This window comes from Echeneis naucrates, chromosome 3 (genome assembly GCF_900963305.1).
Source record: "Echeneis naucrates chromosome 3, fEcheNa1.1, whole genome shotgun sequence".
Taxonomy (NCBI): Eukaryota; Metazoa; Chordata; class Actinopteri; order Carangiformes; family Echeneidae; genus Echeneis; species Echeneis naucrates.
Genome location: NC_042513.1, coordinates 21,267,161 through 21,294,890, shown reverse-complemented (window position 1 = coordinate 21,294,890; position 27,730 = coordinate 21,267,161). Strand labels below are relative to the sequence as shown.

The 27,730-nt window shown below is 42.1% G+C and overlaps 3 protein-coding genes across 5 annotated transcripts in view; 1 reads left to right on the top strand and 2 right to left on the bottom strand.

Annotated features, from left to right (window-relative positions):
* Window positions 1-223: 223 nt before the first annotated feature.
* Window positions 224-17,566, bottom strand: ahctf1 (AT hook containing transcription factor 1). Its single transcript, XM_029498391.1, has 40 exons — window positions 17,345-17,566; window positions 15,216-15,342; window positions 14,689-14,839; window positions 14,460-14,562; window positions 14,159-14,339; window positions 13,763-13,970; window positions 13,372-13,488; window positions 13,179-13,263; window positions 12,899-13,049; window positions 12,592-12,724; window positions 12,243-12,424; window positions 11,968-12,029; window positions 11,585-11,713; window positions 11,386-11,476; window positions 11,108-11,197; window positions 10,852-10,992; window positions 10,523-10,627; window positions 10,232-10,328; window positions 9,820-9,943; window positions 9,664-9,720; window positions 9,226-9,372; window positions 8,905-9,095; window positions 8,671-8,815; window positions 8,407-8,538; window positions 8,110-8,257; window positions 7,871-8,021; window positions 7,663-7,764; window positions 7,241-7,385; window positions 6,908-7,123; window positions 5,961-6,612; window positions 5,672-5,848; window positions 5,179-5,272; window positions 4,940-5,061; window positions 4,557-4,840; window positions 2,761-4,470; window positions 2,285-2,525; window positions 2,013-2,189; window positions 1,846-1,931; window positions 1,483-1,568; window positions 224-1,296 (listed from the first exon to the last, which is right to left on the bottom strand). Exons 2-40 carry the CDS (start codon window positions 15,334-15,336, stop codon window positions 1,104-1,106), a joined length of 7,527 nt encoding a protein of 2,508 aa, XP_029354251.1. The 5' UTR covers window positions 15,337-15,342; window positions 17,345-17,566; the 3' UTR covers window positions 224-1,103.
* Window positions 17,567-18,106: 540 nt separating this feature from the next.
* LOC115041296 (PWWP domain-containing DNA repair factor 3B-like) lies at window positions 18,107-23,407 on the bottom strand. 3 transcript variants are annotated; one of them, XM_029498650.1, is made up of 14 exons: window positions 23,292-23,407; window positions 22,434-22,578; window positions 21,982-22,304; window positions 21,598-21,859; window positions 21,311-21,448; window positions 21,129-21,199; window positions 20,923-20,999; window positions 20,654-20,714; window positions 20,465-20,540; window positions 20,316-20,366; window positions 19,945-20,183; window positions 19,214-19,435; window positions 18,774-18,862; window positions 18,107-18,678 (listed from the first exon to the last, which is right to left on the bottom strand). In XM_029498650.1, exons 2-14 carry the CDS (start codon window positions 22,438-22,440, stop codon window positions 18,585-18,587), a joined length of 1,710 nt encoding a protein of 569 aa, XP_029354510.1. In that variant the 5' UTR covers window positions 22,441-22,578; window positions 23,292-23,407; the 3' UTR covers window positions 18,107-18,584. The 3 variants fall into 3 exon arrangements, with proteins under 3 accessions (XP_029354510.1, XP_029354511.1, XP_029354512.1); XM_029498651.1 differs by having other exon boundaries at window positions 21,311-21,445; XM_029498652.1 differs by having other exon boundaries at window positions 21,311-21,424.
* Window positions 23,408-25,370: 1,963 nt separating this feature from the next.
* kif26ba (kinesin family member 26Ba) overlaps window positions 25,371-27,730 on the top strand; it is a 63,004-nt gene continuing 60,644 nt past the window's right edge. Inside the window, exons 1-2 of the mRNA XM_029498634.1 lie at window positions 25,371-25,720; window positions 26,998-27,390. Coding sequence (XP_029354494.1) covers window positions 25,661-25,720; window positions 26,998-27,390 — 453 coding nt within the window. The 5' untranslated portion in view covers window positions 25,371-25,660. The remainder of the gene's footprint in view (window positions 25,721-26,997; window positions 27,391-27,730) is intronic.

The following is a 27,730-nucleotide window of genomic DNA, read 5'->3' as shown; positions in this document are numbered from 1 at the left end:
ACACAGGACTGCTACAGTGTGTACATGCTGCACTATTTCTACATTTTACATATTAATCTTCACAGATACATTTATACGACAAACCATAAGTTGACCTGACATGTAAGAAGGTTCTTAGTGGAGGCTGAAGGACAATCGAGGCTCATCCTCAACTGGTTGCCCGCCTCAGATAGAAGGGGAAGAGCTTCGACACTGAATTGAGACAATCACTCAACACCAGAAGTAGAGAGGTATTCAAGCTTTACCATATTTATCAAAGAGCCGTCATCAAAAATAAGACATTCTTACATTCATCAGAAAATAGCATGTCAGATGGTTGGGTGCCGTAAATTTAATTCAACAAGCCTATTAACATGTCCCAAAAACAAGTTTAACAACTGCAAACCTCTGTGCAAGTATTTTCCCTCTTTCACAATATATAACATCCCAGCACATACAAAAAAAAAGAAAAATGAAAAGTAAAATTGTACAAGTCTGTGTTATTCACAGAAAATCTCCCAAATCAACTGAAACTTTGAGACGATGGCCGAGGCAGTCTGATTAGATGATCAAATGCATTTGAAACACTTAAAACTTCAAAATGAACATAATTCTTTAGGATTTATTTATTAGTTTTATTTGGAACATAGCAAAAGACTATATACAAATTTAGTAGTAGAAATGTTTCATCTCCACCAGGTTGGTTGCTTTTCTTCTTAAATAGAAAAAACAGCAGTTCTTGAAATCTTAAAAGTGACAACAACAAAAGCTTAAAATAAAAGAGAATGTAAATAAAACCTCTTCATTAGAGGCGAGTTCCGTCCGGTTTCTGGTTTTATCTACAGGAGCTTCTAAAAACCCACTGATTGCTTGCCCTTGTGTCGTTCGTTGCCCAGAGAATCAAGCTGATGACAAAGACTGCCACAACATGGCCACAGATACAATATCAAGGATGAGCAGGACACGTAAACTCCAAAAAAGATACAGTCCTCGTTGCTTTTACGTTGTCCTCCAGAAAAGTCTGTAAGAAACCATAATTGACAGCAAAGACGCCATGAGGCAGTAAAGGAAACAGCTCCTGTCTGAGGCTTTCGGAGGTTTACTGGTTAAATCCACCACCGGCTTCATAGTTTCTTCCTCCGGGTAACAGGTTTTGTGAAAACGGTGTCCATTATGCGTTTGCGTCGAAGGCTCATGCTCGAGGCCGCTCCTTCTTTAGTCCTCCTCTGTGCACGTGGGAGAGGATCAGCTGGGCTGGGCAGAGGCGAGATCAGGTCCACTTCTGCTACGGGAGGCAGCTCAGAAACACCTTTGGATCTGAGGAGAGAGAACACACACGGAAAACTGTTAAAGAAACAACTTTCTCAAACTGCAAGAGAGATAAACTGATTAAGAAAAAGAAATACTGAAGCTTAAATTTCTTTGTTGCTGGAAATATTTCTGTTTTAAACCAGGTGACTATCCAGCTGGTGGCTTCTATCACATTTTGGGCAGGTGGCTTACTTTGCTGTCCGTTTGCCTGCTCTTCTAGTTTTAGAAACACCTGCTTTCTCCACTTCCACATGATCTTCTTCTGAGGCAACTGCATCCTGTAAAGAGGAAAAGGACCATCAAAATACTTTACTCTTTTTCAAAAGACCTGGCATTATTTACTAATTCTCACAAATACGAGCATTGCTGGTTGTTTAAAATGAGGCTGAAATCCCTTCCTGCGGAGAGACTTCCGTGAAACAACCGGTTTAAAAGGTGATGGATAGAAGTAATCCGACCGATCACTACTGATTGGTGTCAGCTTTTTATACAAAGAAATAACACTGAAAAACAGATGATCAGGTTAAAAGCACTAATCTACTCTCCACCACTCACATTGGGTGCAGCTTCTTTGATTCTTCTGCTGCGGGTCACCGGTGCTGCAGTCTCCTCACTTGGACCAGGAGACTCTGCTGTACGAGCTGACAGACACAATAAAGAGTTAAAATCCATCAAAGACAAATGGACAGCTGGACATCTGGTCAAATGGAAACTCGACTCACCTCTTGTTCTTCTTCGTGATGGGGAGTAGATGAACGAGTGCTCGCCTGGACTGGACTCTTCCTCTTCAGGCTCAGGGGCCAGGCCGTCATTCGCAGGAGGCCCGGGGTCAGTCTGCTCCGCTGAGGACTTTGTACTCCTCGTCCTGGTACTCACCACCTTTGAGATCACTACTCCTCCTGTAATTTAACAAACAGACGATACTTCAGCACACTGTGTACATTTGTTTCATCCCTGTTTCTATTTCAGTTCAAAGTCAAGGGATTCTACAAACCTTCCTGCTTTTCTTCCTCATCCTGAAGCCTCTTGATGAGTGCATCTGCGACTGGGGTTTCAGAGTCCACCTCCAACGGCGAGTCCAGTAAAGGCAGATCTTCCTCAGGGTGATCCCAGAGTTTGCTCCTGGTTGGTCGATGGGAGTTGGTGTGACTGGCGTTGCTAAGTTCTGATTCAAGTAGATCTTCACTCTCTTTGATGTTTTCAGCAATCATGTCCTGTCTTGTCTTTTTTGCACTCTGTGGATGTGAAAGAGGAGTCAGTCTGACATGTGACATTAAATGTCATCAACAATGACAAATGGATGGATTGTTTAAGAGAAGATTAAGTTAGGGTTAAACTCAAACAAAAGTATTCTGATATGTGACAAAACAGAAGTAGAATAATAAGATGATTTTTGTAACTGTGAATGAGATAAACATTCTACAGCTATCACACTATATAACATTAATATAAAAAAAACGGTATCCATACTTGTGGATAAACATTTAGAGAAATCCGGTTGGACTGTCGGGTCCTCCTGCCAGGGCTGGAAAGATGCTTTTTATTGTCCTCTTCTTCCTCTACTGGTGTCTCTCGCAGCCTCCTGGAGCTGCGTTTTATGGGGACTTCTTCCTGTTCCTCCTCTTTCACAATCTCCAACGGTGTTGACTCCACTTTGCTGCTATTCATTATCCTTCGGCTGGACCTCCTTGGAGTGTTTCCCTGAGCTGTCTTGCGTTTGGCTGGTGTGGGAGACTTGGAGCTTGTTGGTCGACCAGTCTTTATGTGAGTGAATTCCTCCTTTAGGTCGTCCTCTTCCTCTTTGATTTCCATCTCTGTGTCTGCTGAGTCCTCTTCACTGCTAGTCCGGGTCTTCTGGCTGGTTCTGGCTGAAGCGGCCCTCTGGGAAGTCCGCCGTCTTGCTGGGGAAGAGGCTTTGGATGGTACATTGTTATCCACAGCCTCTCCATCTTCAACCTCTTTAGGAGGTTCTGCCTGAGTTTTGCGAGTACTTCTTCGTGGTGTGCTGGCTTGGACAGTTTCTTTGCTCTGTTTAGTTTTTCTGGGTGTACGTCCAGGTGAGGCAGGAGCCTCCTGAGTTCTCATTGCTGCCTCATCTGCTTGCTCAACCTCCTCTGCTTCCTCTGGGAGAGGAGAGATAAAAGTAACAGTCCTCCTCCCTCGCGTGGTCCTCCGTGTTGGGGTGGAGGGAGCCTTCTTTCTCTGAGAAGAGGGAGTCTCTGATGCAGGTTGTTCTTCTGGCTCACTACTTGAGCTCAAGAGCTGTTTCTCTTCATTATCTTTGCTCTGTTTTCCCCCCGTCCTTTTTGTGTCCTTCTGTTTTGTAATTTCTTCTGCTTGTTCTACAGGTGGGCAGTTCTCCAGCTGTTCCTCCACAGCAGGCAGCATCTCTACACTGGGTACAACCTCTGAATCTTTTTTAACAGACTCACTCTCTTCAGGTTCCTCCTGGTCCTCAGCGGGAGTTGGTTTATTGTCTTTATCGCCAATCTTTCCATCATCAGCAGCAGCATCATCTTCCTTTGCTACAAAGTCTTGTTCAACCACAACTCCTGGGAGTTCCACCACCGCAGTTGGTGGAGAAACGGCATCAGGCTCATTGTTTCCAGCCAGCACTGCACACTCAGTTTCTCGGCTTTCCTCAGTGTTTTCAGCCTGTTGCTCTGATTGAGGTTTTTCAGGTTCGGTCGGTCCATCTTCCTCTCCTCCATCCAGGATGTTCTCCTCCATCTGGCCAACATGTGAGACTTCTTCAAACAGTGGAGTGTCCTGTTCATCTGTGCCCAGTAGAATATGCTCAGGTTTGGCAACAAGTGGCTCATTAGGATACTCTGCTGAAAACTGGATGGGATGATTGGACAGCTGAAGATCATTCTCCATAGGTAGTGTGTCTGCGTCTTTATCTTCATCCATATCCAGCATCAAAGAGAAGCTACTCTGAGTTTCAGACCTTGGGTCATCTGGAACAACCATCTGCTGGATCTCAGGCAGAGCGAGCTGAGCGCTGCCAAGCAGGCCCTGTTGTCCTTCCACAAGCTCCAGAGGTACCAGGAGAGTAGTGGAGGGTTTCAGCTCCATGTATGATGATCCTTGCTCTTCATTCTCCTCTGCCTCCATCCCTCCTTCATCCGCCCCAAGTCTCACCATCACTACCTCGCCCTCCATGTCCCCCTGAACCACCTATGCACAAGCAAACAGCGTTATTTATTGTGGCATTTTTTGATTTTCTTTTCTGAGTATGCATTAAAATATTGAAGGAATTTCACCTTCATTTCTGTCCCAGGTGTGATGAGAGAGAACTCAGCAGCTTCCTGCTCTGACAGACTTGGCAGGAAATCTGTATTTTCTTGTTGTGCAAATACAGCACTTGGTTGGAGGGGTGGCAGTCTCCCATTGCCCTGCACCTCCTCAATGATCTCCACCTCACTGCCAGAGTCCTCCTCCTCAGCCTGATCGGACTCCTCCTCATCATCATCGTCCTCTTCCTCCTCCTCCTCCTCTTCAGACACAGGGCTGGACAGTTCCTCGCTGTCATTTAGACTCACAACAGCTATGAGACCAAGGAAAAAAAAAGAAACAAAAGGAGAGAAAGTAAGTAGTAAAGCTGCACAGTAAATAGGTGCACCAGTATTAATACGATCTTCCTTACAGTGGGAGTCTGTCCCTGTCGGCTCAGAGGACGTCACAGAGGCAGTAGATTTCTGGCTGGTGAAACCTGATGGAGCTTCCTGAGCAGCATTTCCCTCCTCTTCTCCCGCACCTGGTGACTCACTGCGAAAAAGAACAGAGATGGTCACGAATAAATTTCCCCCCACACACACGCAAAAAAAAAGTAACAAACATAAAAATCCAAAAAGATGGTTGTGTTTACTGACGAAAGGGACATACATGCTGAACGATGTCTGTGAGGCACTGTGGATTCCTGAGCGGGTGAGTGACAGATCGCTGCCAAACAAATGTCGCTGCACAAACTCTGTCAGATCTGTCGACAACAACGCAAAAATAAACCACTATTATCACCTTTTTTCCACATGCACTGCCGGTAACAAAACCACCACTTGGCTATATAAATGTCAACCAAACTGCTAACAATTATACTTCTGATAATACAAAAGAACGTAAATCTCAGTATGACATCAGTCATTACAGCCCTGGTATGGTTGCGTTATATGTGCATTAGCATGACCATGAAATATTTGTTTATAATCTGCACAGCTTCTTCCCCTTTAGTGCTGTGTGGATATTAAACCAAAGCATAACATTTATCCAATATGAGTTGTTTTCCAGTATGAGGTTACCAGATACAGGTGTCTCTTGACTAACATGGATGGAAATATTTTGGAGCATTTTACACTATGACTGCGTCATTTAAAGGCTGTACCTGCTGATTGTTCCAAATCCTCCTCTGGTTCGTTTGTGAGTTCAGCGGCTCCAGACTCAGTTAACTCTGTGGATTCTGTGGCCTTTGGCTGAACTTCATGTTCAGCAGCTGGTACTGATGGAGCCTGGAATTCAAACCTCAGGCCAGAATCTATGCTCTCAGTTACCTGATTACAAACTAGGAACATAGAAAAATATGTCAGCAAATAGTTTTGCAAAGTGAGGTAAAACACCTTTCATTTCTAAAAAATTACCAGATCACCAAAAAGGAAGAGAATTGTGCAAATTACCTTGACTGTGACTGGACATCTCCTCATGCTCAAGATTTTCAGCATCTTGTTTGCAACTTGACTCAGAGTCTTGTTCATGCTCCTCTTCAGGCATAATGTCTTCTTTGCTTTTAGCTTCCTGTTCGAGACCAATCCCCATCACATCTTCAAATGTCTCATCTTCTGTTGCCTCTTCTCTATTCTCTAATGCCAGGACAGGGTCTTGCTCAATAGTTGGAGAAGGCATTTCCTCTGGTTTTTCCTTTTCATTTTGGGTTTTAATGTTCAGTGTCACTATCTCGTCATACTCTGTTTGCACCTCCTCTTTTTCCTGAGATGCTGACAGAGGTGCATCAAAGAACTCTAGGGTGGTGTCAGTTGATCGGACAGATGTCTGACTGGTGTCGAAGCTCAGGGTTAGTCGCGCTTGTGTTGCATCTGATGTTCGGGTTTCTGCAGCAACTTCATGGACAGATGATGAGTCGCTTTCAGAACATCTCAGCTGTGGTGAAGGAATACCACCTTCAGGAGGAAAGAACTTAACATGAGGTTCTTCATTTCCCTGCTCTCCATCCTCTTCCACCTCTGCAGGCTGTGAGGACCAAGTTTTCCCTGTAGCCTTTGACAACCTGGAGTCTCTAGTCAACAAGCTGATCTCACTGTCTGCTGCCATCTAGAGGATGACAAGTTCAAAGAAGATTGAGTGACATGTTGCATTATAAATAGCAATCCACACCCACAACAAAAAAATATGTATACAGAGCACGAGGGATAGGTGTGCAATATAAGGCCCAAATTAGCAGCAGCTCAAAAGTGGTGTAATCTGTTATTACTGGGCAACACAAAAAAACGAACACTTAAAAACATTTAATGGCTGCAACCTTGTAGAAAGCAATTCTGTGTTTTTGTCTTTTGTGAAGAAATGTCTCAGAATTAACACACCAGTCTTATGCATCACTTGGTCTTACCCCATTGGTCCATCGAATGCCTTTCTCTGGTTCTGGAGATTCTGTCTCTTCGGTGAAGGTGATGCGGCTCTCTTTGCTGCGGAGTGGAGGGGTGATTGAGCGTCCTGGAGAAGCAGAAGGGGTGGCAACCGGTGTGGGCCTCAGGCTGCTGCGCAGGATGGACTGGGGAGTGAAGGCTGGGAAAATCGTGCCCGAGGCAGCTAAGGCCCGAGCTCGCTGAGCAGACAAAACCCACAAGAAGTGTGAAGGGGGAAAAGCGGGAAAAAAAAAAAAAAAAAACAACAACAAAACCCAAAAACTTCAAGTTAATGACAACGAAATGTGCTTACTCACTTTGACAATCTGTGGTGTCTGCAGCAGACTGAGTTCAGGGGCTTTGCTGATGCTCTTCGGAGAAACCCAAGAACTGGGTGGTCTGGGGGGACTGAGAAGAGGCTGTGGGGTCTGACAGGAGGGATGGACCACCAAGTCCATCAGCCTGGATCAAAAAGGAAAAAATACACAGCACATGTGACAACTAGGCCGTCTGTTAATGCAGCATTTTGTGGAAAACAATATTTTAACATCTGAGCTTTGTGAGGACAGCTGCAGCCAGTTAGCAGATATTAATATATACGATGTGCACCCTAATGGCTGATTGATACCAAATTTTTTTGAATCCTGTTTTGACACTATGTTGTAAAACAAAAATGTCCTTTTATGATCCAATGGATGCCTAGCACATATTTCACTTTCACAGGCTCTAATGAAAATACCTAGACTTTCGTTTGGAGGTCATGGTGATCGGAGTTCCCAGGAAGGGCTCAGGAAGAACCTTTGATGAAGGCCTGGGGCTCTGAAGGCCTGCTGCCCTTGGGCTGGCAGAAACAGATTAACAAATGTTAGAAAACAATAAATAGAACAGAATGACAAATATTTTTGCATATTTGCATATTCATATATTTTATGTTATCTTATCCTCACGTCTTGGCTGGCGAAGACTGTGGTGTTTCTCCTTTGCCTACCCAGACCTCCTCAATCTTGGTAAGGACACTGTTGATAAATCCAGCCCTGGATACCACTTTTTCACTGGCAGAGCGCTTGGTGATGGTGGACAGTGGCTGCGGCCGAGAAACTGGAATGGAGCAGTTTGAGAAGTTTCTAGTCAAATTTTTATATTTGTAACTGGAGTATAAGTGAGTTCAAGTTGAGTACTTCCTTACCTTCTCTGTGGATGGTGTAGGGGTGCTGGTAGGGCTTGGCTCTCTCCATTGCAAGCTTCCTTTGCACTCTGGGCAAAACCTTGCCATATTGATCCAATATAGAGTTCCTGGTGTTAGACCGTTCTTTGAGCTTTGGGTCTCGCTCATTCTGGAAAGGCAAAAAGGATGATTAATCTTAAGGAATTCAAGCAGCTTCTCTCTATAAAATTGCACAGTTGTGAATGCAAAATAATATCAGAAATATAATCAATGTTGTGTTAAATGGCCATATATTTTGCATCCAAGTGTCAAACGTACCACCAGATGCATTTTGAGGCTGTGATTGAGCTGCAGAGCTGGTATGTAGTTGGCCTGCTGAAGGTAATGAACCATCAGTAGCTCCCTGTTTGGTAGACCTCCTGTACCTTGGAGGAACTTCTCCAAGCATTCCTGAAACACAAACCCAAGACATGAGAGTTTTAAGATTTATAATGCAAAAACACAAGGAAGGGTTGCTCAGCAAAAGATTGAAGAAATATTCTTGTTTTTTTTTTTTAGGAAATCAAATTATCTCCTTCCTACTTGTTCAGCTAGACTAAGGGGCAGTTTGAGCATCTCCTTAATAAGGCCCAGCTCCTGGCAGCTCTCGTACAGGAAGCCCAGCAGTTCACTCATATTCAGGCGGTTAGAGTGCTGCCGAAGTAAAGACCACGCCTCTACAAGACGCCTGGGAAAAAAGGGTATACCAACTGGTTAATCAACACAATTCTTTAAGGTTTATGAGTGCATGTTGATATCCTCGTCCTTTGCTATTACCTGTTGTGTAGCAGCACGGACAGGCAGAGTTTGGCCTGGGAGGTTGATGAAATTGGGGGTTTTGCAACATGGAAATATCGTAGTGCTACTGTGTGCTGGCCCTGGCACATAAGTGCTTGGAGCACACGCTTGTGCTGCCACTCAAACTGACACTGAGAGGCAGCCGGATGCAGGAGCAGCTCAAATGCACGCTGATCAGGAAAAAGACGACATATTTAGATGCAACCTATCTTAAGAATAGCATAATAATAAATGTTCTATGGACTTGCACAACTTTCCACCCACATTTATAAAATGTCAAATGTGTAAAAAAGTAAGAACCTGATGGTCATGATGATCGAGCAGCCAGAGGCCTTGTACTAGTTTCACCAATCCAACAGGGATGGCAAAAGCTGGGGGGAAAGACTCCACTGATGCTCCATCCTTATTGGGGAAGGAGTACATGACATCCAGCAAAAGATAAATCACCTGAGACAAACGGTCAAGGTTCATACATGCAGAGGGCTTAATTTTGGACTATCCTGAGTAGAGCTGATGATGTCTGAGCACCACTAATAATAAATAAATAAATAAATAAATAAACTTAAAAAAAAAAACAAAAAAACAAAACTGTTTTCACATCAGTAATTTAACTATTAAAAATATTGTTGTTTTTTTTTACATTTAATTAATAGTACATTTTATAAGCAACTGTAGTCTGTTGATGAAGCCTGATTTGATTATGAGCCAGGAAATGGGTATTATATTTTGCAAGGATACAATCGCATGCTTGGCAGTTTCATCGATATTGTCCAGCAGATAAATATCCAACAAAGCCTGTGGATCAAAGATAAAGATCATTCAGTCCTTTGTGACACAACAGCACATGTAAAATTAGTTTGACATCAACTGGATGGTACAAAATCAGATGCTTACATGCAGTGTAGGTGGTGGATACAGTCCTGTCCCACCCTCATCTCTTTTCCACAGGTTGATCAAGCGCTCACCGCATTGGCCTACCAGGCCATCAATCATCAGACAGTCTGCACACCACTTGCCCCTAAGAAGACAACCAGTATATCAACAATCATCAGATAGCAAAACTACCTAATGGAAAAGAAAAGCAAAAAAACAAAAACAAAAAACAAAAAAACATGTTCATTGCTTTCTAAACAAGTCGAGATCATCGTCATAAGGGAAAACAGGAGAAACTGAGATGGACATTTGTCTTTCCTAGATTTTACAGACTTTTGATGACTAAAAACAGAAAATCTTGGGCAGCTGCAGCCCTTGGATTGACATGGACAGACAATTTAATTCCTCTTCGTTTTGAGCAAAGATTACTCACTTAGCAAGCCTGGTGAGGTCCTCTCTACGCATTGTATAATAGTTGCTGATGACTGAGTGGGTGTAGAAAGGCCTGGAGATCTGGAGAGCGTCGTCATCTGGTCGAGATCACAGTAAGAAAAAACTAAAACTGAATACAAGGTTGTGCAAAGGTTTTCCCACACCTTTGTTTAGAAACACTCCTCAGCCGTTAAAGAGTACGTCACATTTATCTTGCATTTGTTAGTGCAAAATGAAACCTGCTTTAAACTTTTTTATTAATTAAAATTTTCTTGAGCAAGCACCACTTTACCTGATCCCTCGGGCAGTAAGCCAGTGCGACAGAACCAGAGGACCACCTGAGCATACTTGGAAATCAGACTGGACACCATGTTCTTGTTTATCAGTCCCACCAGACCTACACAACATAATAAATTGCTCAAAATAGTACAAGACGTGGGTAACCACTTGGCAATGCATTGTAACTCCTTTTTATAGCTGTATCTAGCTATAAAAAGTAGCGAGAGGCTAGATAGCATAATTTTCCTGACATCAAAAAGAAAAAAACCTTTGTGCCAGCTTATCTGGAACAACAGAGAAACATATCACTTAGATGTGAATGTATCTGAGTGGACACTACACCTTTTTGTGTGAGCTCCTGAGCTTCACTGAGCAGACAGTGGAAGATGGTGCTGAGGTTACTCAGCAGCCTCTGGCTGTGCTGTAGCAGCTGCAAGGTTTGAGGGTCCGTGAAGTTGGATGAACTGTCAAACAGTGGTGCACCTATGAAGTAAATACACACAAAAGAACACATTTACAAGAAATGTGTGAAGTGGTCACAAAAAAAATAAATAAATAAAAATACATCAACCAAAAATGTCACACAAAAAAGGCTTACAGATGCCATCCAGTTCCTCCTTGGTTTGGATTACTTTGTTCCAGGCCCAGTCTAGGATGTAGCGCAGGTTCAGTGCGGAGCCTGGTTGCTCTGTTGAAGATGAAAAAAATTTGAACAGTATTAGAGCTGAATGCTATGGCGTGAAGTGCACCATACAGATTTAAGGCACCGTGTATATATGAGGCCAAAGAGGAATGATCTAAGGTTTTGTTAAAAAGCAAAGGGTTTAGGTGAGCAGGTTCAGAGATTTGACTGTTAGTCCTCGTATTATTCCTCACCTTCTGCAGTCCACTGCTTGATGCAGCCAGTGATCAGTCCCAAGGAGCTGGTCTCCACTGCTGTGGACAATATGGCATCCAGCTGTTCCTCCTGAATATCCAAATCAAGTTCCACGTGGAAATAAATATGAGGACTTAAGGACATATTTTATTCAGATCTGCATATTTTTCTGTATCAACACGCCAGCCTAGTGTGTACCTGAGAGAGACAGGGTGTCTGGGCATCAGCTAGGCGAGATGAGAGAAGGCCAGACATGAGGCAGCGGGAGTAGCTAGTGGAGATGATGTCACTGGAACAGGGAGCAGCTTTCTTCAAAAAGCTCAGGGTCTGGTTTCCATGACAATGGTGAGGTATAAAAGAAATAAATATTGTAAATATTGTCGTGCCTCATGATCTTTTCAAAGATAAGGAGGGGAAAGGATATGTCAAAAATAATATAGAAGAAAACTCAGGTAAAACTAAATTCAAGGGTTTGCCGTTAAATGTATATGCAGCCATGTGTCCTGTTCTTATATTTAGCATTTGAATTAGGTGTCATGAAATAAATTAGGTAAACAGTTAAATTAACACAGGAAACTTGCCTCTTTTTGATATCCAGAGCAAGTTAAGTGCACAATTCCAGAGTTGAGCAAGCAGGTAGCATCTGTAATGCAAAAGTAGGAAAACAAACAGAATCTATAAGCCTTTTCAAGTGCAAACTCAGGAGAGTTGGAACTATAAAAGAAGCTGTCTCAACTCAAAGAAGGAACGTCTGGGAAGAATTAAACAAACGAAAATTTAATATGACATATTTATCACCTGTCACAAAAAATGTAAGTTACGTTAGGATAGGGGTATGTACAGCATTTAAACTTACCAAAGTTGTATGTAGTGGGGTTAAAGTACTGTTCTGGTGGGGGGCAGGTGAAGGGCAGACCCCTGCTCAGGCTGCGGTCGTGTACCACCACATCCAGGAGGGGGTGTGGAGACACCATCTGCACGACTGGGTCCAAAGACCAAACTGCCAGGTAAGGGCAATTTTGCAGAGACTCCCCCATTCTGACAAGTTAACAAGAGATACAATGCTTTTAAATGCATAACTGCTTTTTTTCCTCATTTGAAATTAAGATTTTATTTGATCTTTTTTAATTCATAACTTATAAAATGTTTCTTCTCTCCCATTAAATTATACAATTCTCTTAAACAGTTGGGAAATCAGTATCTACCTTAAAGAGTCTGGCATTTGTGCATGATACCATCGGTTGATGTCAAAAACCCCGATGTAGGTAGATGGGGTTCCCTGCCCATAAGCCTTGGTTTGCCAGCTGAAGATTGACACACTGGTGTCTGGAGATGCAACTGAAAACAGGATGAAGTATGGATGCAGACTGAATGATTAAGAAAGTATCTGAAAGGTAAGAAATGAGACTGCAAATAGAGACGCTACAGATAAAGGCAAAATGTGACTATTCTCCATCGAAAACAGTTTAGTGGGTTAAGAATAATATTAAGTAGTCTGACAACAACAAAAACCTTCATTCATGCTGTCATCCCTGTCAGGATGGGGCCTGAATTTCTCAATGGTTTGGCAGCTGAGCAGGCGAGTATTGGTGGTCTGGGCCCTGAAAGGGAAAGCTGTGATACTTAACTCCTGACAGTAACGTTCCTCACAGTACTCCAGACCCTGAACGACAGAAGGAAAAAGGAGGTGGAAAAATAAGTCAAGACGTTCACTATTTAGTGTCTCCCAAAAAAAAAAAAAAAAAAGAAAAAAAAAAAAGCAAAGCTTTGTATTCTCACATGCACTAAATACCTCATAGAGGATCTTCCCAGAAGACAGACACTTTCTTTCACTAAAGGCCAGCTGAAGCAGATGGAGGCTGACTGTATCTCCCTCGCTGCATGACGGTGAAATAAGAGGAGACAGTGGAAAAATAACAGCGTGAAATACAAACAATCATGAAATAATTTGCCTGGACAGAGTACTTGTTACACAAAAGACTCACAGGTCCTGAGAAGACTGGACGGCCCAGAGGTAGCAGCAGTTCCTGGGATCATTTTCTGGTTCCTGGAAGGTGAAGGCATACACAGCCACCCCACCACCCTCCAACTGGGAGTGGTATCTGTGCATGAACAGTTACACAACATGTTATATTAACTTAGCTTAGATTATATCAAAAGGTGCCCATGTATTTAAAAGAAAAACAATCTCACTTTATACTCATATTCTTACAGCATTTGTAACTTATTGTTGATAATAAAGAAAAAGTAAAAACAATCTTGTCAGCAATGGCAGTTTTAGGAATAGTTAACAATAATGCAATGTGCCTTTAACTAAGTAAAAAAGCTCTATTTGGATTAAATACATTTATAGCCTAAGGAAAAGGCAACACTCACTCTTTCTTAAGACTCTTCATGTTCCATAACTGTAAGTATCCATCAGAAAATCCCACAGCAAGCTGGTTGGTCCTGGAGATGTACTGCAGAGCTGTGGCTCCAACTCCACTAGGCCCATTCAGTTGGAGGCAAAGATGTCTGCCCTGTCTAGTGCTAACTTCTCTAAGCCTGGGGATCTCTGAAGGAGATTTGGTCACAACCTGCAAATCTGGGAACATCAAATAAATTCAAAAAGAAAGATTTCTTCATTAATTCACTGTGGGTGTCTACCGGAGATGTTATTTGAACCATTTTTCCAAAAGCTTTTTTTGCACAGATGGGTGGAGATCATTGCCCCCGATCCCAAATAAGGTTTCACAGGGACAAACCTAGTGTGTCAATAAAAGGCCTCCTCACCTGAAGCCTCCAGTTCACTTTGGCTGCAAGACAGGTCGTCGAGACAGAGATCCACCAGCAGAACGTGACCAAGATCCGTTACCACCGCAGCAATGCCAAAGAACCAGCGCAAACTCTGGTGTAGGTGCTGTGTCAAAGTGCTTGCTCCGCCATAACTCACTAACGGCTCAATGGCTGTAATCTAGGTAAGAGTAATATGGGCGATGTTCACATTTTGGTAACTTGTGTGGGAATTTTTTGAACACTTAAGGTAGCATGCAAGATCAGAGGAGGGTGAAGACGGTCCTGATGGATAACTCACCCTGCCTGGTATGACCACTGATTTGACAACCCTTGACAATCCCAAGTCATAGAGACACAAAACACTGCCCTCTGCTTCCTCCAAGCCAACAAGCAGCCCAGACCTATTCATATTTAGGAGTAGCAGAGTTAGTTATTATTAATCGTTCTTCTTAATGTTGCCACATGTAGCAGCCCACATTAAAGAGTCATAAACAGGTGAAGATAAAGAGACAGATATTGAAACTAACCGTTTGAGCCAGCTGAAGTCCCTGGCAGCAAGGACACTGGGTGGGTGCTCTCCTCCGCCATTGAAGCAGTACGCCGATAGTCGTTCTCCTGTTACTGCGTGAACAACCTCGAGATGGGGACCGCAGGCCAGCCATGCCAAGCCATTTCGGCCTTCAAACACAGAAAAAATAAATAAATAAAAAGGTTAGGATGCTGAAGGATGGTAACCCAAAATTATAACCCTATAGGAAGAAAATCTATTTGAATTCATTTTGTTCCCTGCTATTTGTCAACAAATAATCTTAGCTATCAAACTAATTTTTTTACTTTTCAAATCTCGAAATAAACTAAGACATTTCTGTTGTTTGTAATGCTTCAAAGAAAAAATGTGAAACAAAAATTGGTCTCCATTTGAATGTTAGAAATAGTTCAGTTTTAACATTTAACATTTAATTTATTTTGCTGAGAAAAAGAGGTGCTTTAACCCCCCCCCCCCCCAAACAACTAGGCATTTGCAGAAATCACAGATCTGTACAGTTGCACTTACCAAGAGTGAACTTCCCATGAAGAACAGAGTCTAGAGTGATTTCATCTTCCCCCAGAGCGTCGACAGTGACTCCTGGGAAAGGCAGCAGGCTGCTGGTGACTTGGGCTGTCAGGTCATGCATTGTTCACTGTAAACACAACCATTTCATTATTGCCAAAGTAACATGGTCAAAAATGTCATCATTTTATTTTGTAAATATTACACTGCCCTGGATACAGACAGTAAAATTACAACCTGCCGAACATCTTTTCTGAGCCCATTTCCATAAACCCACTTTAGGGTTTGTGTGCTCAACAGGCTTTTACAGTACAAAAGAGGTCTTTCTTTCAAACCACAGTTGTACCCCCAGTTGTCAGGAAATGTGCTGTCAGCAGACTTGCTGACAACTGGGGCTACAACAGGGTTTCTGCTTCCTACTAAACAACACTAGCACACAGCTACACACACATATGTATGATCTTTGTTTTGATAAACGTTTGAAACAAAGCACTACTCAAATCATTACTGATCCGAAAGACTCTTAAGAGACATTTTATTGCCACTACTGATAGATATGTCCATACTTTTTGATGATTTATACTATCATTCACATGTGCTTACAATTTTTGTTTGAAAATGTTAGAACCTATGGAACCTAATTAATATTTAATAAGAAAAAAATTAATCAGTCTGTAGATATTTATGCTGTAGCTCAGGTCTGTAGATAACGAGATAACCAGATAACACCACCCCCCCATCAGAGCTGCTGCTGCTGCTGCAGGGGGGCCGTCAAGGCCAACTCAAAGGAAAATTTGCCTTTCAGACTCAGTCTGGAAAAGTCAGACACACAACACCGCCCTCTGTGAACGCGCTGGAAAACAACGTGGATTCAAGTGAACTCCCGCGCAACAATCCTGTCACTGCGCTGCCACATGCCCTGACTTCAGGACAAACACGTAGCGATGAAACAAAACAAGACAAACACGTGCAACTAAAGCACCCACGCACCATCACAGACATCGTGGCAGAGGCGAAGATTTAGAAACACAAAGGGAGCCGGTTAAACAACAAACGTAGCTTCAAGTAAATACACAAAAACATAAGCGACCACATTCAGTACGCGCAGGTTGTTTTTCTTAATATGACCGTCAGAAACAGTCGCAAATCTCAGGCCAACTTCCAAAGTCACATGTATGAATCCGGACTCTGACTTTGGTTTGAAATTTAAAAGTCAACTTTGGCTGGTTAACGTCAGCTCGTTCGTTAGCAGAACAAAATTAGCACCCGTTAGCCCCTGAGCTAGCTTGACATAACGTAAACAAACAAATCGGTATCTCCGTGCGATGTAATTCAGCGAGGCTGTTGCTCGCAGGCCACGAATTTAAAAGAATAATCATTATTAAGTGCATAATATTGGCTGGCTGCCGTTTTACCCACTTCCCCCGGTTACATTAGCAGGCTACCCAGTTAGCCTGCAAAGGTCACGCAGGATTACATTTTACCCGAGCTCGCCGTTAAAAGTTGAGCTAGCTAACCTAGCTAAAGACGTACGTGAGCGTGTTGGGCAAGAAGAAAACACATCACATTAGGTCTGCTGATGAACTGTCGATTTTCTAATACTACCACGTCGATTAAGATCTAAAGAGAAAGGCAGACTGATCATTAGAGTAACTATTGGAAGAAAAGTCGGTGGTTCGGTTTACTAGTCTCGGCTACGTTGCTACTTTCGCTAACGTACAGCGGTTTTTTTATGTGAACTTAGCTTTTAGTTTAGCCGAGCTGGAGGTTACATAAACTGAGTGATATTTTTTACCGGTTTCAACATAACGCTATATTCTCCCAATCACTAGCCAGCAGCCCTGGTCGGACACGAGTCTGTAAATTTAGCTAGGTAACGGTAGTTTAGTGGTTTAGCTTTAGCTACGGCAGCGCAAACGTGCTGTAGCCTAGCATTACGAAACTTAGCGTGTAGCTACTGGCAACGTCGCCGTAGCTTTTCAAATCAAATTCTTACTGTAAATATTTTGGTCTGCGATTCGGACAGCACACAGAGGATCAGAGAGTCGGTCCCTTTAGCTCCTGTCAACTGCGCCGGAAAACGTGATGCAATGTGCCGCTAGCTGCTGCCACCACCGCTCACGGCACACTACCTGCCCAAGGATGGTGGCGGCTTCAGCGCAGCCCCAGATGTTTTCTTTTCTTTGACCAATCTCCCGATTCCTTTCGTCTTGTGTCATAATCCGCTCTTTCTCAAAGTACAACTCATGCGTGAAGCCCTTGTGGACACTCCAGGGCGGCTGACTGGTCAGCACTTGAGGCGTCTGCTGGTGAAAGCGCCACTTCCACAGTCGGAATGTGCCCCCACGCTGATCTTCTTCGGCTCCCGTAGTTGCGACAGCGTGGACATGCGCAGACTCACTGCTGCCCCCTCTGTTCGGGGGCAGTCTCCGCTTCAGCACTTTGTCCACTTTGTGGGCTTTATTGTCACGAACTTGATTTGTTCTCGAGGCTTTGAGGAGACCCTCTTCCTCTTAGTAATTCTGCGTGCTTGCTTTCTTTCAAGTGGCATATATAGCCACGATTCATGGTTCTTCAAATGTGAGAGGTATTGAATGACGTAGAAGAAATTGTATGTTAACATTAACTTGAATAAACTCTGAAGCTATAAATATAAGTAAAGAGAGACATTGAATACATTGCACAGAAATTTGAAGACAGTGAGAGAGTGATCATTCCTGCCAGGGGCCATGTCAGGTACTCCAGATCACTGCTACACCTTACAAAACTTAATGCTTATCTGTATATACTACACTACTCCCAGGTCTTTCACTTTAGTTTTATTTTCTACTTCGCATATTTATATTTTGTTTGATTCAGTCTATTTTATAACACTTAAGTATGTACATAGCTCTAGTAATATTTCTGTTTCTACCCTGGAGTGCTTGTAAATAAAACAAAATTTTATCTAGGGATTAAGAAAGCATTTCCGATTCCACTTCTCTGTGTCAATGTAGACTGAGATAAAACTACAGAAGCAACCCAAATAGTGAAAAAGAGAAAAGATTCCATTGGACCAATGAAATCGAGCCCAGAATGGCTCAATTTTGAACCCTGGTGGTTATGATGCTGTTGAAGTGATGACTTGTATTAATGATCTTCTTTCTTTGGCATTTCTTTATTGTATGAAAGCCAAAGCTAAAGCATAATTACTCCTTAGATTATTAAGCAATCTTCTGTTGATTGCCATTTTCAACAGCTTTTAAAATTAAAAACCTTAAAAGTACAATGTTAAAAAATAGTGAGGCACAATTGATATAGCTACAATACAATATTTATGAACAAAACATTTGGCAAAGAAAAGAGCAAAAACAGAAAACATTTTTATAATACTCAGTTCTCTAACTCATGGTGAAGTGCAATCTTCTGATTTTGAGTTTTTTTCCTTATCTCACGTTCAATCATCAAGTCAAACTCCTGTCTTTCTCTGAAAAAAAAAAAAAAAAAAGCATAAATATCAGTGATCACATTCAGCTTTTTATGTAAAAACTGTTTCAATTGCTTAATTAATTAAACTCTTGCCTGTTGCTTATACATCGTCCTTTCAAGTACTTTTCTTCTGCCTTTTTCAGAGAGACATTGTCCACACCTGCTATAGCATATATGATGGCCTTTATAGAGAGAAAATAATGTTATAATACCCACTTTAAAATAGTTTTGTACCTACAGCAAAGCAGGAAACCCCATGAACTACAAGAAAACCAGAAGCTAGAATTATCAGCATGTATTTTTAGTTAGTGATCATTCAGATATAAAATGGCATCACACTATTATAGCCTTTTAGAAATTTGTCTTAAATTATATAATAAGCAGTGGATGAATTTGGAATACTGACGTGTTCATCAGAATTGGACAGAAAGATATACTAAGGGCAATCTGAAAATGTAATGTCTCTGTTCCTGGCTATTGCCAAATTGGATGCAAATTAACACAGAGAGGCGCTGATGAAAAGTTCAACTCACCTCAGGAAGAAGCACATCCAGGACAAAGGGCACACGTTCTAAGGATTTCACCATAGTCGGGCCAGGAGCAGTGTTCATGGCTGTTGCATAAAGATCATTTAGGTACGAGTAGACCTGGTCCAACTGCTGATCATCTTCCAGGTATATGTTCACAACCTGCCTCCGTTTGGCCCTCACAAAGGAGCGCAGCCATCTGGACTGCTGCTTCCCGTGGATCACAGCCTGTGATGATAGTGACATGGTGAGGGTGGATTTAGTTGTCCGTGCAAGTTGACTGATTAAATGGAGATCAATGATCCACCACCAGATATTTATTCATACATATATCTAGTTTTTAACAGTGGCCTATACTGAGGAGGTTTCCAGCTCTGCCATATATATTTTTTTTTTCAATAATTTACCCCAGTGGAGTCTGTATAATTGTTAACAGCTTTCAAAAACATTCCAAATCAATACTTCTTTTTTTCCATACAAACAAATTACAGCAGTTTTACCCAAAAACATTGGCCCCATCTTAAATTCTTGCATGCCATCTGGATATATGTAGTAATTTTGCATCTGTGTGTACTTGCTTTAGTATGATAGTTCATTAAGATCCATTTTATTTCTATTCAAAATAATAACTAGTCTTGTAATGTCAAAATATGATGATTTGGAAGTAAATTGAATTGCAAACTTGATGAAGAAGTACATTAGAAATACAGTAAAACAAGAGGCTTCAATAATCATACCAGAAGGCGTCCTTCCACCATGCGCTGTTTGACAATGAAATGCACAAGCTTTTCATTAGCGCGATTGTGGGCGGCATGAGTCCGGTCGGGCAGCAGCCTCTTTGAACTCTTGCTGATCTCTCCCTGCTGTTCACTGAGGCTGTCCTCCTTATCGTCAGACAGGCCCTCTATCATCGTATCACTGGTAATGGTGAGTCTCTCTGAGGCTGCCTGTGGGTACATCCGCCTCACAGGATAGCCTGGGATATTTAAAAAAAACAAACAAACAAACAGGGGAGAGCATCATCAGTACAATGTGGAGCTGGGGCTGAACTCCAGGAGCTCACCCTTGTGTGCTATCTTGTTAACAAATATCATACAATGATACCTACTTATGCCATGAGCAATGTACTCAATGAAAGAACCCGAAAATGAGCCACATGCTGCAAAGACATAAACAAAGTTAACACTTGTAATAATTCTGTGTGTGGTATCAGAAGGACGTGGATTATGTGAAATTCATGTAATTCATGGTACACACCAATGCGTATTCTGTAGTCTGATATTAGTTCCAAGGACCAGACAATTGCAGTACCATAGTTTTCTTTGGCATTACACTATGGTAGAAAAACAAACAACAACAACAACAACAAAAAAAAACAATATGACAGACATTAATAGCCAGCCTGTTTTCAGAAGAGTGAGTGGTGAATTTGTTAATAATTCTTACCACCAGCTGATCAGCATCTGCACAGTCAAAAGGCTTCATGGTTTTCAGAGCCACAAAAAACCTTCAAGACAAACATACTATTAAAAAAAAGTTTGCGATATTTACTCTATAACATCCAATGTGGGCAGTCAGGTATAATATCACATATTTAGTAGCTATTGTTGCGTACTCTCTTTGATCTAGTGATCCTTACAACCAATAGTCCAATGATACAGCCTCTTTAAAAATGCATTTACAAGCAGTGTGAGAAAATATATTTTATTTCTTACCCTTTCTTTTGGTGAATCATTGGGTCGTCAATGAATATGATGCTGGCTTTTTTCTGCTTACGGTTTACACTTTTTACCTGCAATGAAAAGTAATATGGATTGTAAACAAAGCTCACTAGTCCACGCTTTTTTGATGTGGGATGTTTTTGTTTGCCAGGATGTGGGAAACTGTTTAAAAGAAACTGGATTGCTCCATTTGCACTCACTAATGCAGGCCAAAATGGATAATTCCTAAATTTGCACCACACAAATGCTCCCTCTGTAATGGGCAGGGACTCTGAAAGACAAAAGTACAAACCATCCACTTAGAACAGTATGTACAGATAAAGCATTCCATATTTAGTTTCCATTGCTGTTATCTGAATTCAATCACTGTAGACTTTCTTACTTTTGTCCACTTGCAGCAGGAAGCTTGGTAGTTCTTCCTCATCACTTTCCTCCTCTTCCTGAAGAGAGCAAGATGGCAGGCGTTCCTCATCGTGACTCAGCTCTATTGACAGATCTGAAGACAACAAGGACTCATCTTCTTGGGGGGTTAGAGGATATAGAGGAAAAGCAATAATATGGAATTACAGCACAAACCTTATCTAAAAATGTGAGCTTATCGGTAGATAGTGGATTTCTTAAAGAGCATTATGTTGACTCTGTATGAGATGAATCCTTGGAAGACAATACCTTGTTGTTCTGCATCAGGCTTCTTCAGTTCAAATCTTGGTCTCAATCGTTTTGATGACTTAGGTGTGGTGTCTTTTTGCATGCCCCCTGTGTCAGTTTTCCTCTTCTTGCCTGCCTGGCGCTTGGCTTTTGGACTGCTGATTTTAGTGCAGGTTTGCGTTTGCACCTTCGTCACCCATTTTTTGGCCTGTCTTGGTTTGGAAACATGACCCTTCTTGTTTTTGTTTTGAGATTTGCAGCTTTGTGAATCTATCGCTGGTGTCTATAACAGAACAGATGTTAAAGGAGTTAAATAATGACTGAAAATCACAGTACAAGTTAAAAAAATATTCCTGGGCTCTAAAAGCAGATACAATATTGATTTGTAAATATTTTATGAAACACCTTTAACCGAGTGATGATTTCTGTGTATTCAGGCTCTGCCTGTTTTGTTCCAGGTGGGGTCTTTGATGAGATACTGGACAGCTTGTCAGTGGAGGAGTTGCGTAACGGCGTGGTGGTCTGGTAGCTGTCTTGTGTCTGTCTTGTTCGTCTTCTCCCTCTCTTTGGAGTACTTGATAAGAAACATGCTGAGGACTGGCCAGCTTTAGCAGAATCACAGTCTGGCAAAGCGTTTGATTCCTTTGTGAATGAAGACGAAACTTCTGAGGTGACTTTCTTTGTTGATGTCTTCTTTGGTGCCCCCTTCTTTTTTTTACGAAGACTACCTGAAAGATCAGCGTTTCTACTGTCATTTGTAGTTTCTTCCTTTTAATTCAGATTTAATGGACAGCCAAAAGCTTTATAATGGCTTACACAATTAAGAAAGTGACCAACAAAGTTAAACGCCAGGCTACCTTTCATTGTTGGTGTAGTCTTCTTTCTAGAAAGACTTCCCTTGAGCTCATTGGGCTAAACGTCCAGTCAAAAAAAAAAAAAAAAAAAAAAAATGGTGATGTGTGTCTTCAGGGGCGCTGACAGAAGGGCAAAGTGGTTTGGCAGCTGTGTGACAGAAAACAGGATACCGTTTATTATTCAACATTTGGGCCTCACTTTCTCTGATCATTTTCATGCTCACCATGAGAATCTGTCTGCACCATCTAAACCTGATATCAGGTGTATAAAAAAAACTGTTACCGAGGAAACAAGGTTAAAACATGTCCTCCAACAGAAAGGGAAGCCCATTACTGTTGTTGTTGTTATTTAGACAACAATATAAAGCCACGTCCACATCAGCACAGTCGCTAGTGCAGGGGACACTCAGTCAACCACAGCTTGGTTGGTTTGTTTGTTTGTTTTATGCTCTTCAGTTTTCACCAATCACACGCATGCAAACAACAGGCTAACATCTGACAGCCAGTGTCAGGGTTTTCATATTTTTGCAATGAAATGAAATTAAAAAAAGAGAGAGAGAGAGAGAGAGAGAGAGAGATAACGAAAGCTGCAAGCTAACACGGTAGTCTTTTTCCCAGATATGACAGCTTCAGACTAACAGGCTGTTAGCTCACAGGCTCCGTGTTACAACACACACACATCTAACGAGCAGTGAACACAAACACAGTCATTTATATCCACCAAAGACGTCCTGCGTTAACACGAACCCCCAAAACAAACGACAACATTAATGACACGAAGAACTTGCACGATTCTCGGTCGAGGTTTCGTGTCACCGCAACCTGTATTTAGGAAGTTCAGCCATTCAATGCATCACTCACCGCCACAACCAGCCCCTTCTGCCAGGCTAAATAAGCCTAAATTACAACAAACTGTCTAAAGGTGTATAATGAAACCGAGAGCTTGCACACGCACGGTTTCAGTGAACAGCCCTCCTTCTACTTTGTTGTGAGAGACGATTGTCAAACATTTCCAAAAACGTGTAGCGCCACCTGCTGCCCCGGAGCGCAGCTGCGCCTCATCAGCCTCACACATCTAACTTAAAGTCTTTGTCTTTGTCCATCATCTTCTGCCAAGGGACTCTCTGGAAACATCTTATAGCTTTAAGATTCAAATATCAGAAGACAAGAATGTGTCAAGTTTGATGTTATCTAAACGTGATCGAAACATTTGTCAGATTTTCAAAACTGGTGCACGCTTTTAAAAAACCTCGTTCCCCCTTAACTCTTTAACAACCCCTCCACGTGATATACAGGATCGAGAATTATAAGTGTTTCATGTAAATGTTGTATTGTTGGATTCCTTGAATTTTCTTGTAAACGCTTGTGGTAGAAATATAGTTTCCAAAAGGTAGAACATTAAAGACAAGAAGTCATCAATGCATAAAACACAACCTTAGACCTGTCAAAATGGCTTCCGTGAAAAAGCACTTTAAGTGTAAATATGCTTAAATTACTTGTTTTGGCATATTATTTGTTTTTATTTGAGTGTCTTTATTTTGTGTGATTGTATTTATGTTTTTTTTTTTATCTTATTTCATTTGATTTTATACGATTTTATTTTATCCAATTGCGTTTATCATTGTGTTATTTCACCTTGCTGTGCACAACTTTAGAAACCTTGTGTTTGTTTTAAAATGGTGCTATATAAATAACGTGGATTGGATTGGATCGGATAAAATTAAGTTGTTATATGAAACAGTCAGTCTGAGTTAAACCTCACCTGAGGCCTTCTCTGATTTGATATTTTCCAAATGGGAACGTTTCATATGGATAATCTGGAAATGGCATCATAAAGGCCAAACCATAAACCTGTTTATCGCAGTTTCATGTTTTTTATTCACTCAGCTGTGTGACTCCAGCAATAATTTTAATTCACCAGCAGAGGGCAATGTGTTACCACTCGGGTATTACTCACAATTACTAAGTAAGTCTTCCTAAAGACACAAATGTGAGTTTATGCAGAGGACTCTCCTCCAATAAGAATTAGTGTAGAAAGTTAAGATACCTTTATACCGATTTAAACTCTTCCCCAAAGGTTTTCCTTAATATGTCTTTTTCAATTTGGCTTAGCACATGGTCTTAATATTTCAAATGAAGGACCTAACAAATGAAGGACCTGAGATTTTTTATTGACAGGATATGACTCTGTGCTTTTCTTTATCTCCAGGCCAGAGGGGTTTGACCTTATTAATACACCACATCAATGTAGGAAGAGATCCGAAGAATTTATAAATTCTGGGCTCATAATTCATCAATGCAGTCAAACCTTCTCACTTGATTATTTGAATACTATATTTTGACATAAAGGTCTAAAAGAAATGTGGAAAAAGAGGCTAAAAGTATGTAAATAAAAAGATATTCCATCCAGGAAAAGTTCGGGTTAGTGTGCCGGTGGAGACCTCGGTGTCCTGGAAGTCTCCCTTTAATTATAGTTCCTCTCTGTCTATTGATGTAAATGATGACTAACAACGACATCCTGGAGTAAAAACTTAAATCAGGCAGCAGTTCACCTGCCGCTGAATTGGCCGGTTGTCTATGAGAGGCAGGGAGGCCCCGCCCTCATCCAGATGTGCCCCCCCTCTCCTGTCTCAGTCCACTGCTGGCTCCAACACAGTGCGGATCCTGGAGAAGTCAGTGGGACAGCCACAAACAGGCTGCAGCACCGAGATCTCCGCCTGAAGTTTTTCTTTTTTTTTTTTTTTCGGAGACAAACCTGAGCCGTGCACAGGATTTTTTTTTTTTTTTTAAATCTCAGGTTTATTTATTCATTTTGGTGCTTTCATTTGTAGTTCACCTGGGCAGCCTCCGACACAGAGCTGACGGAGGGATGCCAGTCCGGAGCGCTGCTGAGCTCACACCCCCATTCTGTGTCCATCCACGACCTGTGTGAGTCTGCTGTAAGGTTTTTGTGAGGGCTCTTTTCAGAAGATTTTTCTTTTTTCCCCTGTTTCTGATTGTTTGTTTGCTGCCGACGCAATGGGGATGTAACCGGTTTTCCACATGCACCTGGAAGCGGAGTGAGGTCTGTTCCAGACTGGGCACAGCGGACTGCAGGGCGGCTGCTTAATTGAAATCGATCCGGTCTCTTTTTGAATGTGACGCAGGAGCAGAGGGTTTTTATCCCCCCCCCCTCCACCCCTCACCCCCACCCCTCAACCTCCCCCCCCACCCCCCATCTCACCTCCAACATGACTTCACTGTCGGGGACCAAGGAGAGGTCTGTGAGCAGCAGGAGCAGGAAATATGGGGTAGGTTATTCATTCCTGGAGCAGAGGGGCGGACACACCTCTGCTGCCGGAGCTCTAATCCTGGTAAACATGAGAAGTTATCATGCATTCATTGCTGCAGCAACTTCACCCCCCCCCCCCCCCCCCAACATTAAAGTGCCAACTCTCATGGCATTTGTGTTCTTGCTGCTGATTGATTGCTTTGTGAAGATCACATTTTGCCCATTGCTGCTCTCAGTGTCACAACAGTGCCATGAAGGATGATTGATAATTGATCTCCCACATCTCTTCATTACTACTGAGTGAGAACCGAGCAGTTATATTCACACCTGTGTCACTCCTTCTGCCTATTAGTGTTAATTTATAATGCAGAGCTGCCTCACATTATACAAGCCCCCTCACTCGGAGATGATTGCACATTCCCACCTATGAGACAATTTTTGCCTTATTACAGCCCTTGTGAGGGGATAACAGGAGCTACAGTACCCAACCTTTAGAGCTCCCACCACATCAATTGGTCTCTCTTCCCTGACTGGATTTACCCAGCCACAAAATATCTTATTTTCAACTCCTTGTGGCTCGTTTGATGCTCTCATGTGGCTATCTGAGCAGAGAAAAACAACAGTGGTTTGTACATGAAATAAGATTTGATCCTATTTAGAATCCAGTATTTTAACTGCCTCACGCTGCGTTGTTGAACCAACACAGAGAGTGTTAATCTGCTTCCTGTTTGTGGGATGTCACTTAATGGCTATTTGACTTAATAACTAGTTCAGACTGCTTTTCTACCCTTTGGCTCTCCTGTGTTTGTGAAATGTATGATTGCTCGGCTCTAAGGTATGCATGGATTCACAGGCTGTGAGTCATGTTAATATTTTAATATTCTGAGTTCAGTTTGAGTTTTATATTTAGTAAACACACAGCAACACTGGATGAATAGTTACATTTAAGAAAAATCTATAACACACTGAATACAGCAATTTGCTTTCGAGGTAAAATGGCAATAGCTTGACTGTTAATATGCACGAGGCAGGTCCTGTGCCATGCAAATCAATGAGCCTCAGCTCCTCATGAGCTTTTATGCCAGTTTTAACCAGTTTTTTACAATTACGCTTCTATTTCTCACAAACTTTTGAGTTGTCATCACAGAAAACCTGTAGTAGTATTCGTGTAAGTGCTCCATACATTTGTAACATAAATCACTGAGCCATTAGGCACAGTAGCGATGCACTGATTGCAAACCTTATGGGGAATTGAGCAGTCATGAATAATTTCTTCCTTTGGAAATATTTTTACAGATGCCTGACACTTCACCAACCAAATCTGGCTCCTTTTTCCCTGACACATGGTACCGAAAGGCCTATGAAGAAACCACCCGGTCCAGCACACGCCCCACCCCAGAGGGTGCAGGCTCCATGCCAAGCTCTACAGGCACTCCGTCTCCAGGCTCAGGAATCTCTTCACCAGGGTCCTTCTCTGGATCCCCAGGGACCACCTCTCCGGGCATTGGGACAGGATCACCTGGCTCTCTAGGTGGCTCCCCAGGTTTTGGTACTGGATCACCAGCCTCGGGCAGCGGAAGTTCGCCTGGCAGTGAAAGAGGGATATGGTGTGAGAACTGTAATGCTCGGCTCGCAGAGCTGAAAAGACAAGCACTGAAACTGCTCATCCCTGGACCTTATTCCAGCAAGGTAAAAACAAAACTGTTCTGCTTGTCCTTCTGTCTCATGAAGCGTCTCAAAAATATTGAGCATTTGGGTTGTTTTTTTTCCACTATCTCCCTGTACTGTTTCCCAGTGGTAGGTCTGCTCGGCAGCATGAGCTCCAAAATGAACTTACTCTGTTATTTGCTGTGGCATTTGGACAGTAAGGCTCATTAACATGGTTGCCCATGAAACACCAGGCCTTTAATCATATCTTTGATCACCCTCATGCTGTGTTGTCAGAGTTATTGTTCTCATAAATCTTAAGGATGCTGTAATTTGTCCAAACATCATTTGGCCAGCTGTTGAAAAGAGAAAAAAAACAAAG

Coding starts and splice junctions, on each gene's coding strand:
- ahctf1 (XM_029498391.1), bottom strand. CDS start 15,336: ATGCATGACCTGACAGCCCAAGTCACCAGCAGCCTGCTGCCTTTCCCA. Junction 13,264..13,371: donor GTCCAGTCTTCTCAGGACCT/GTGAGTCTTTTG, acceptor ACCGTCATGCAG/CGAGGGAGATACAGTCAGCC. Junction 7,386..7,662: donor ACCTCCAAACGAAAGTCTAG/GTATTTTCATTA, acceptor TTTTTGATCCAG/GCTGATGGACTTGGTGGTCC.
- LOC115041296 (XM_029498650.1), bottom strand. Junction 20,184..20,315: donor GTACATTGCTCATGGCATAA/GTAGGTATCATT, acceptor TAAATATCCCAG/GCTATCCTGTGAGGCGGATG. Junction 18,863..19,213: donor TGGATGTGCTTCTTCCTGAG/GTGAGTTGAACT, acceptor CTCTCTATAAAG/GCCATCATATATGCTATAGC.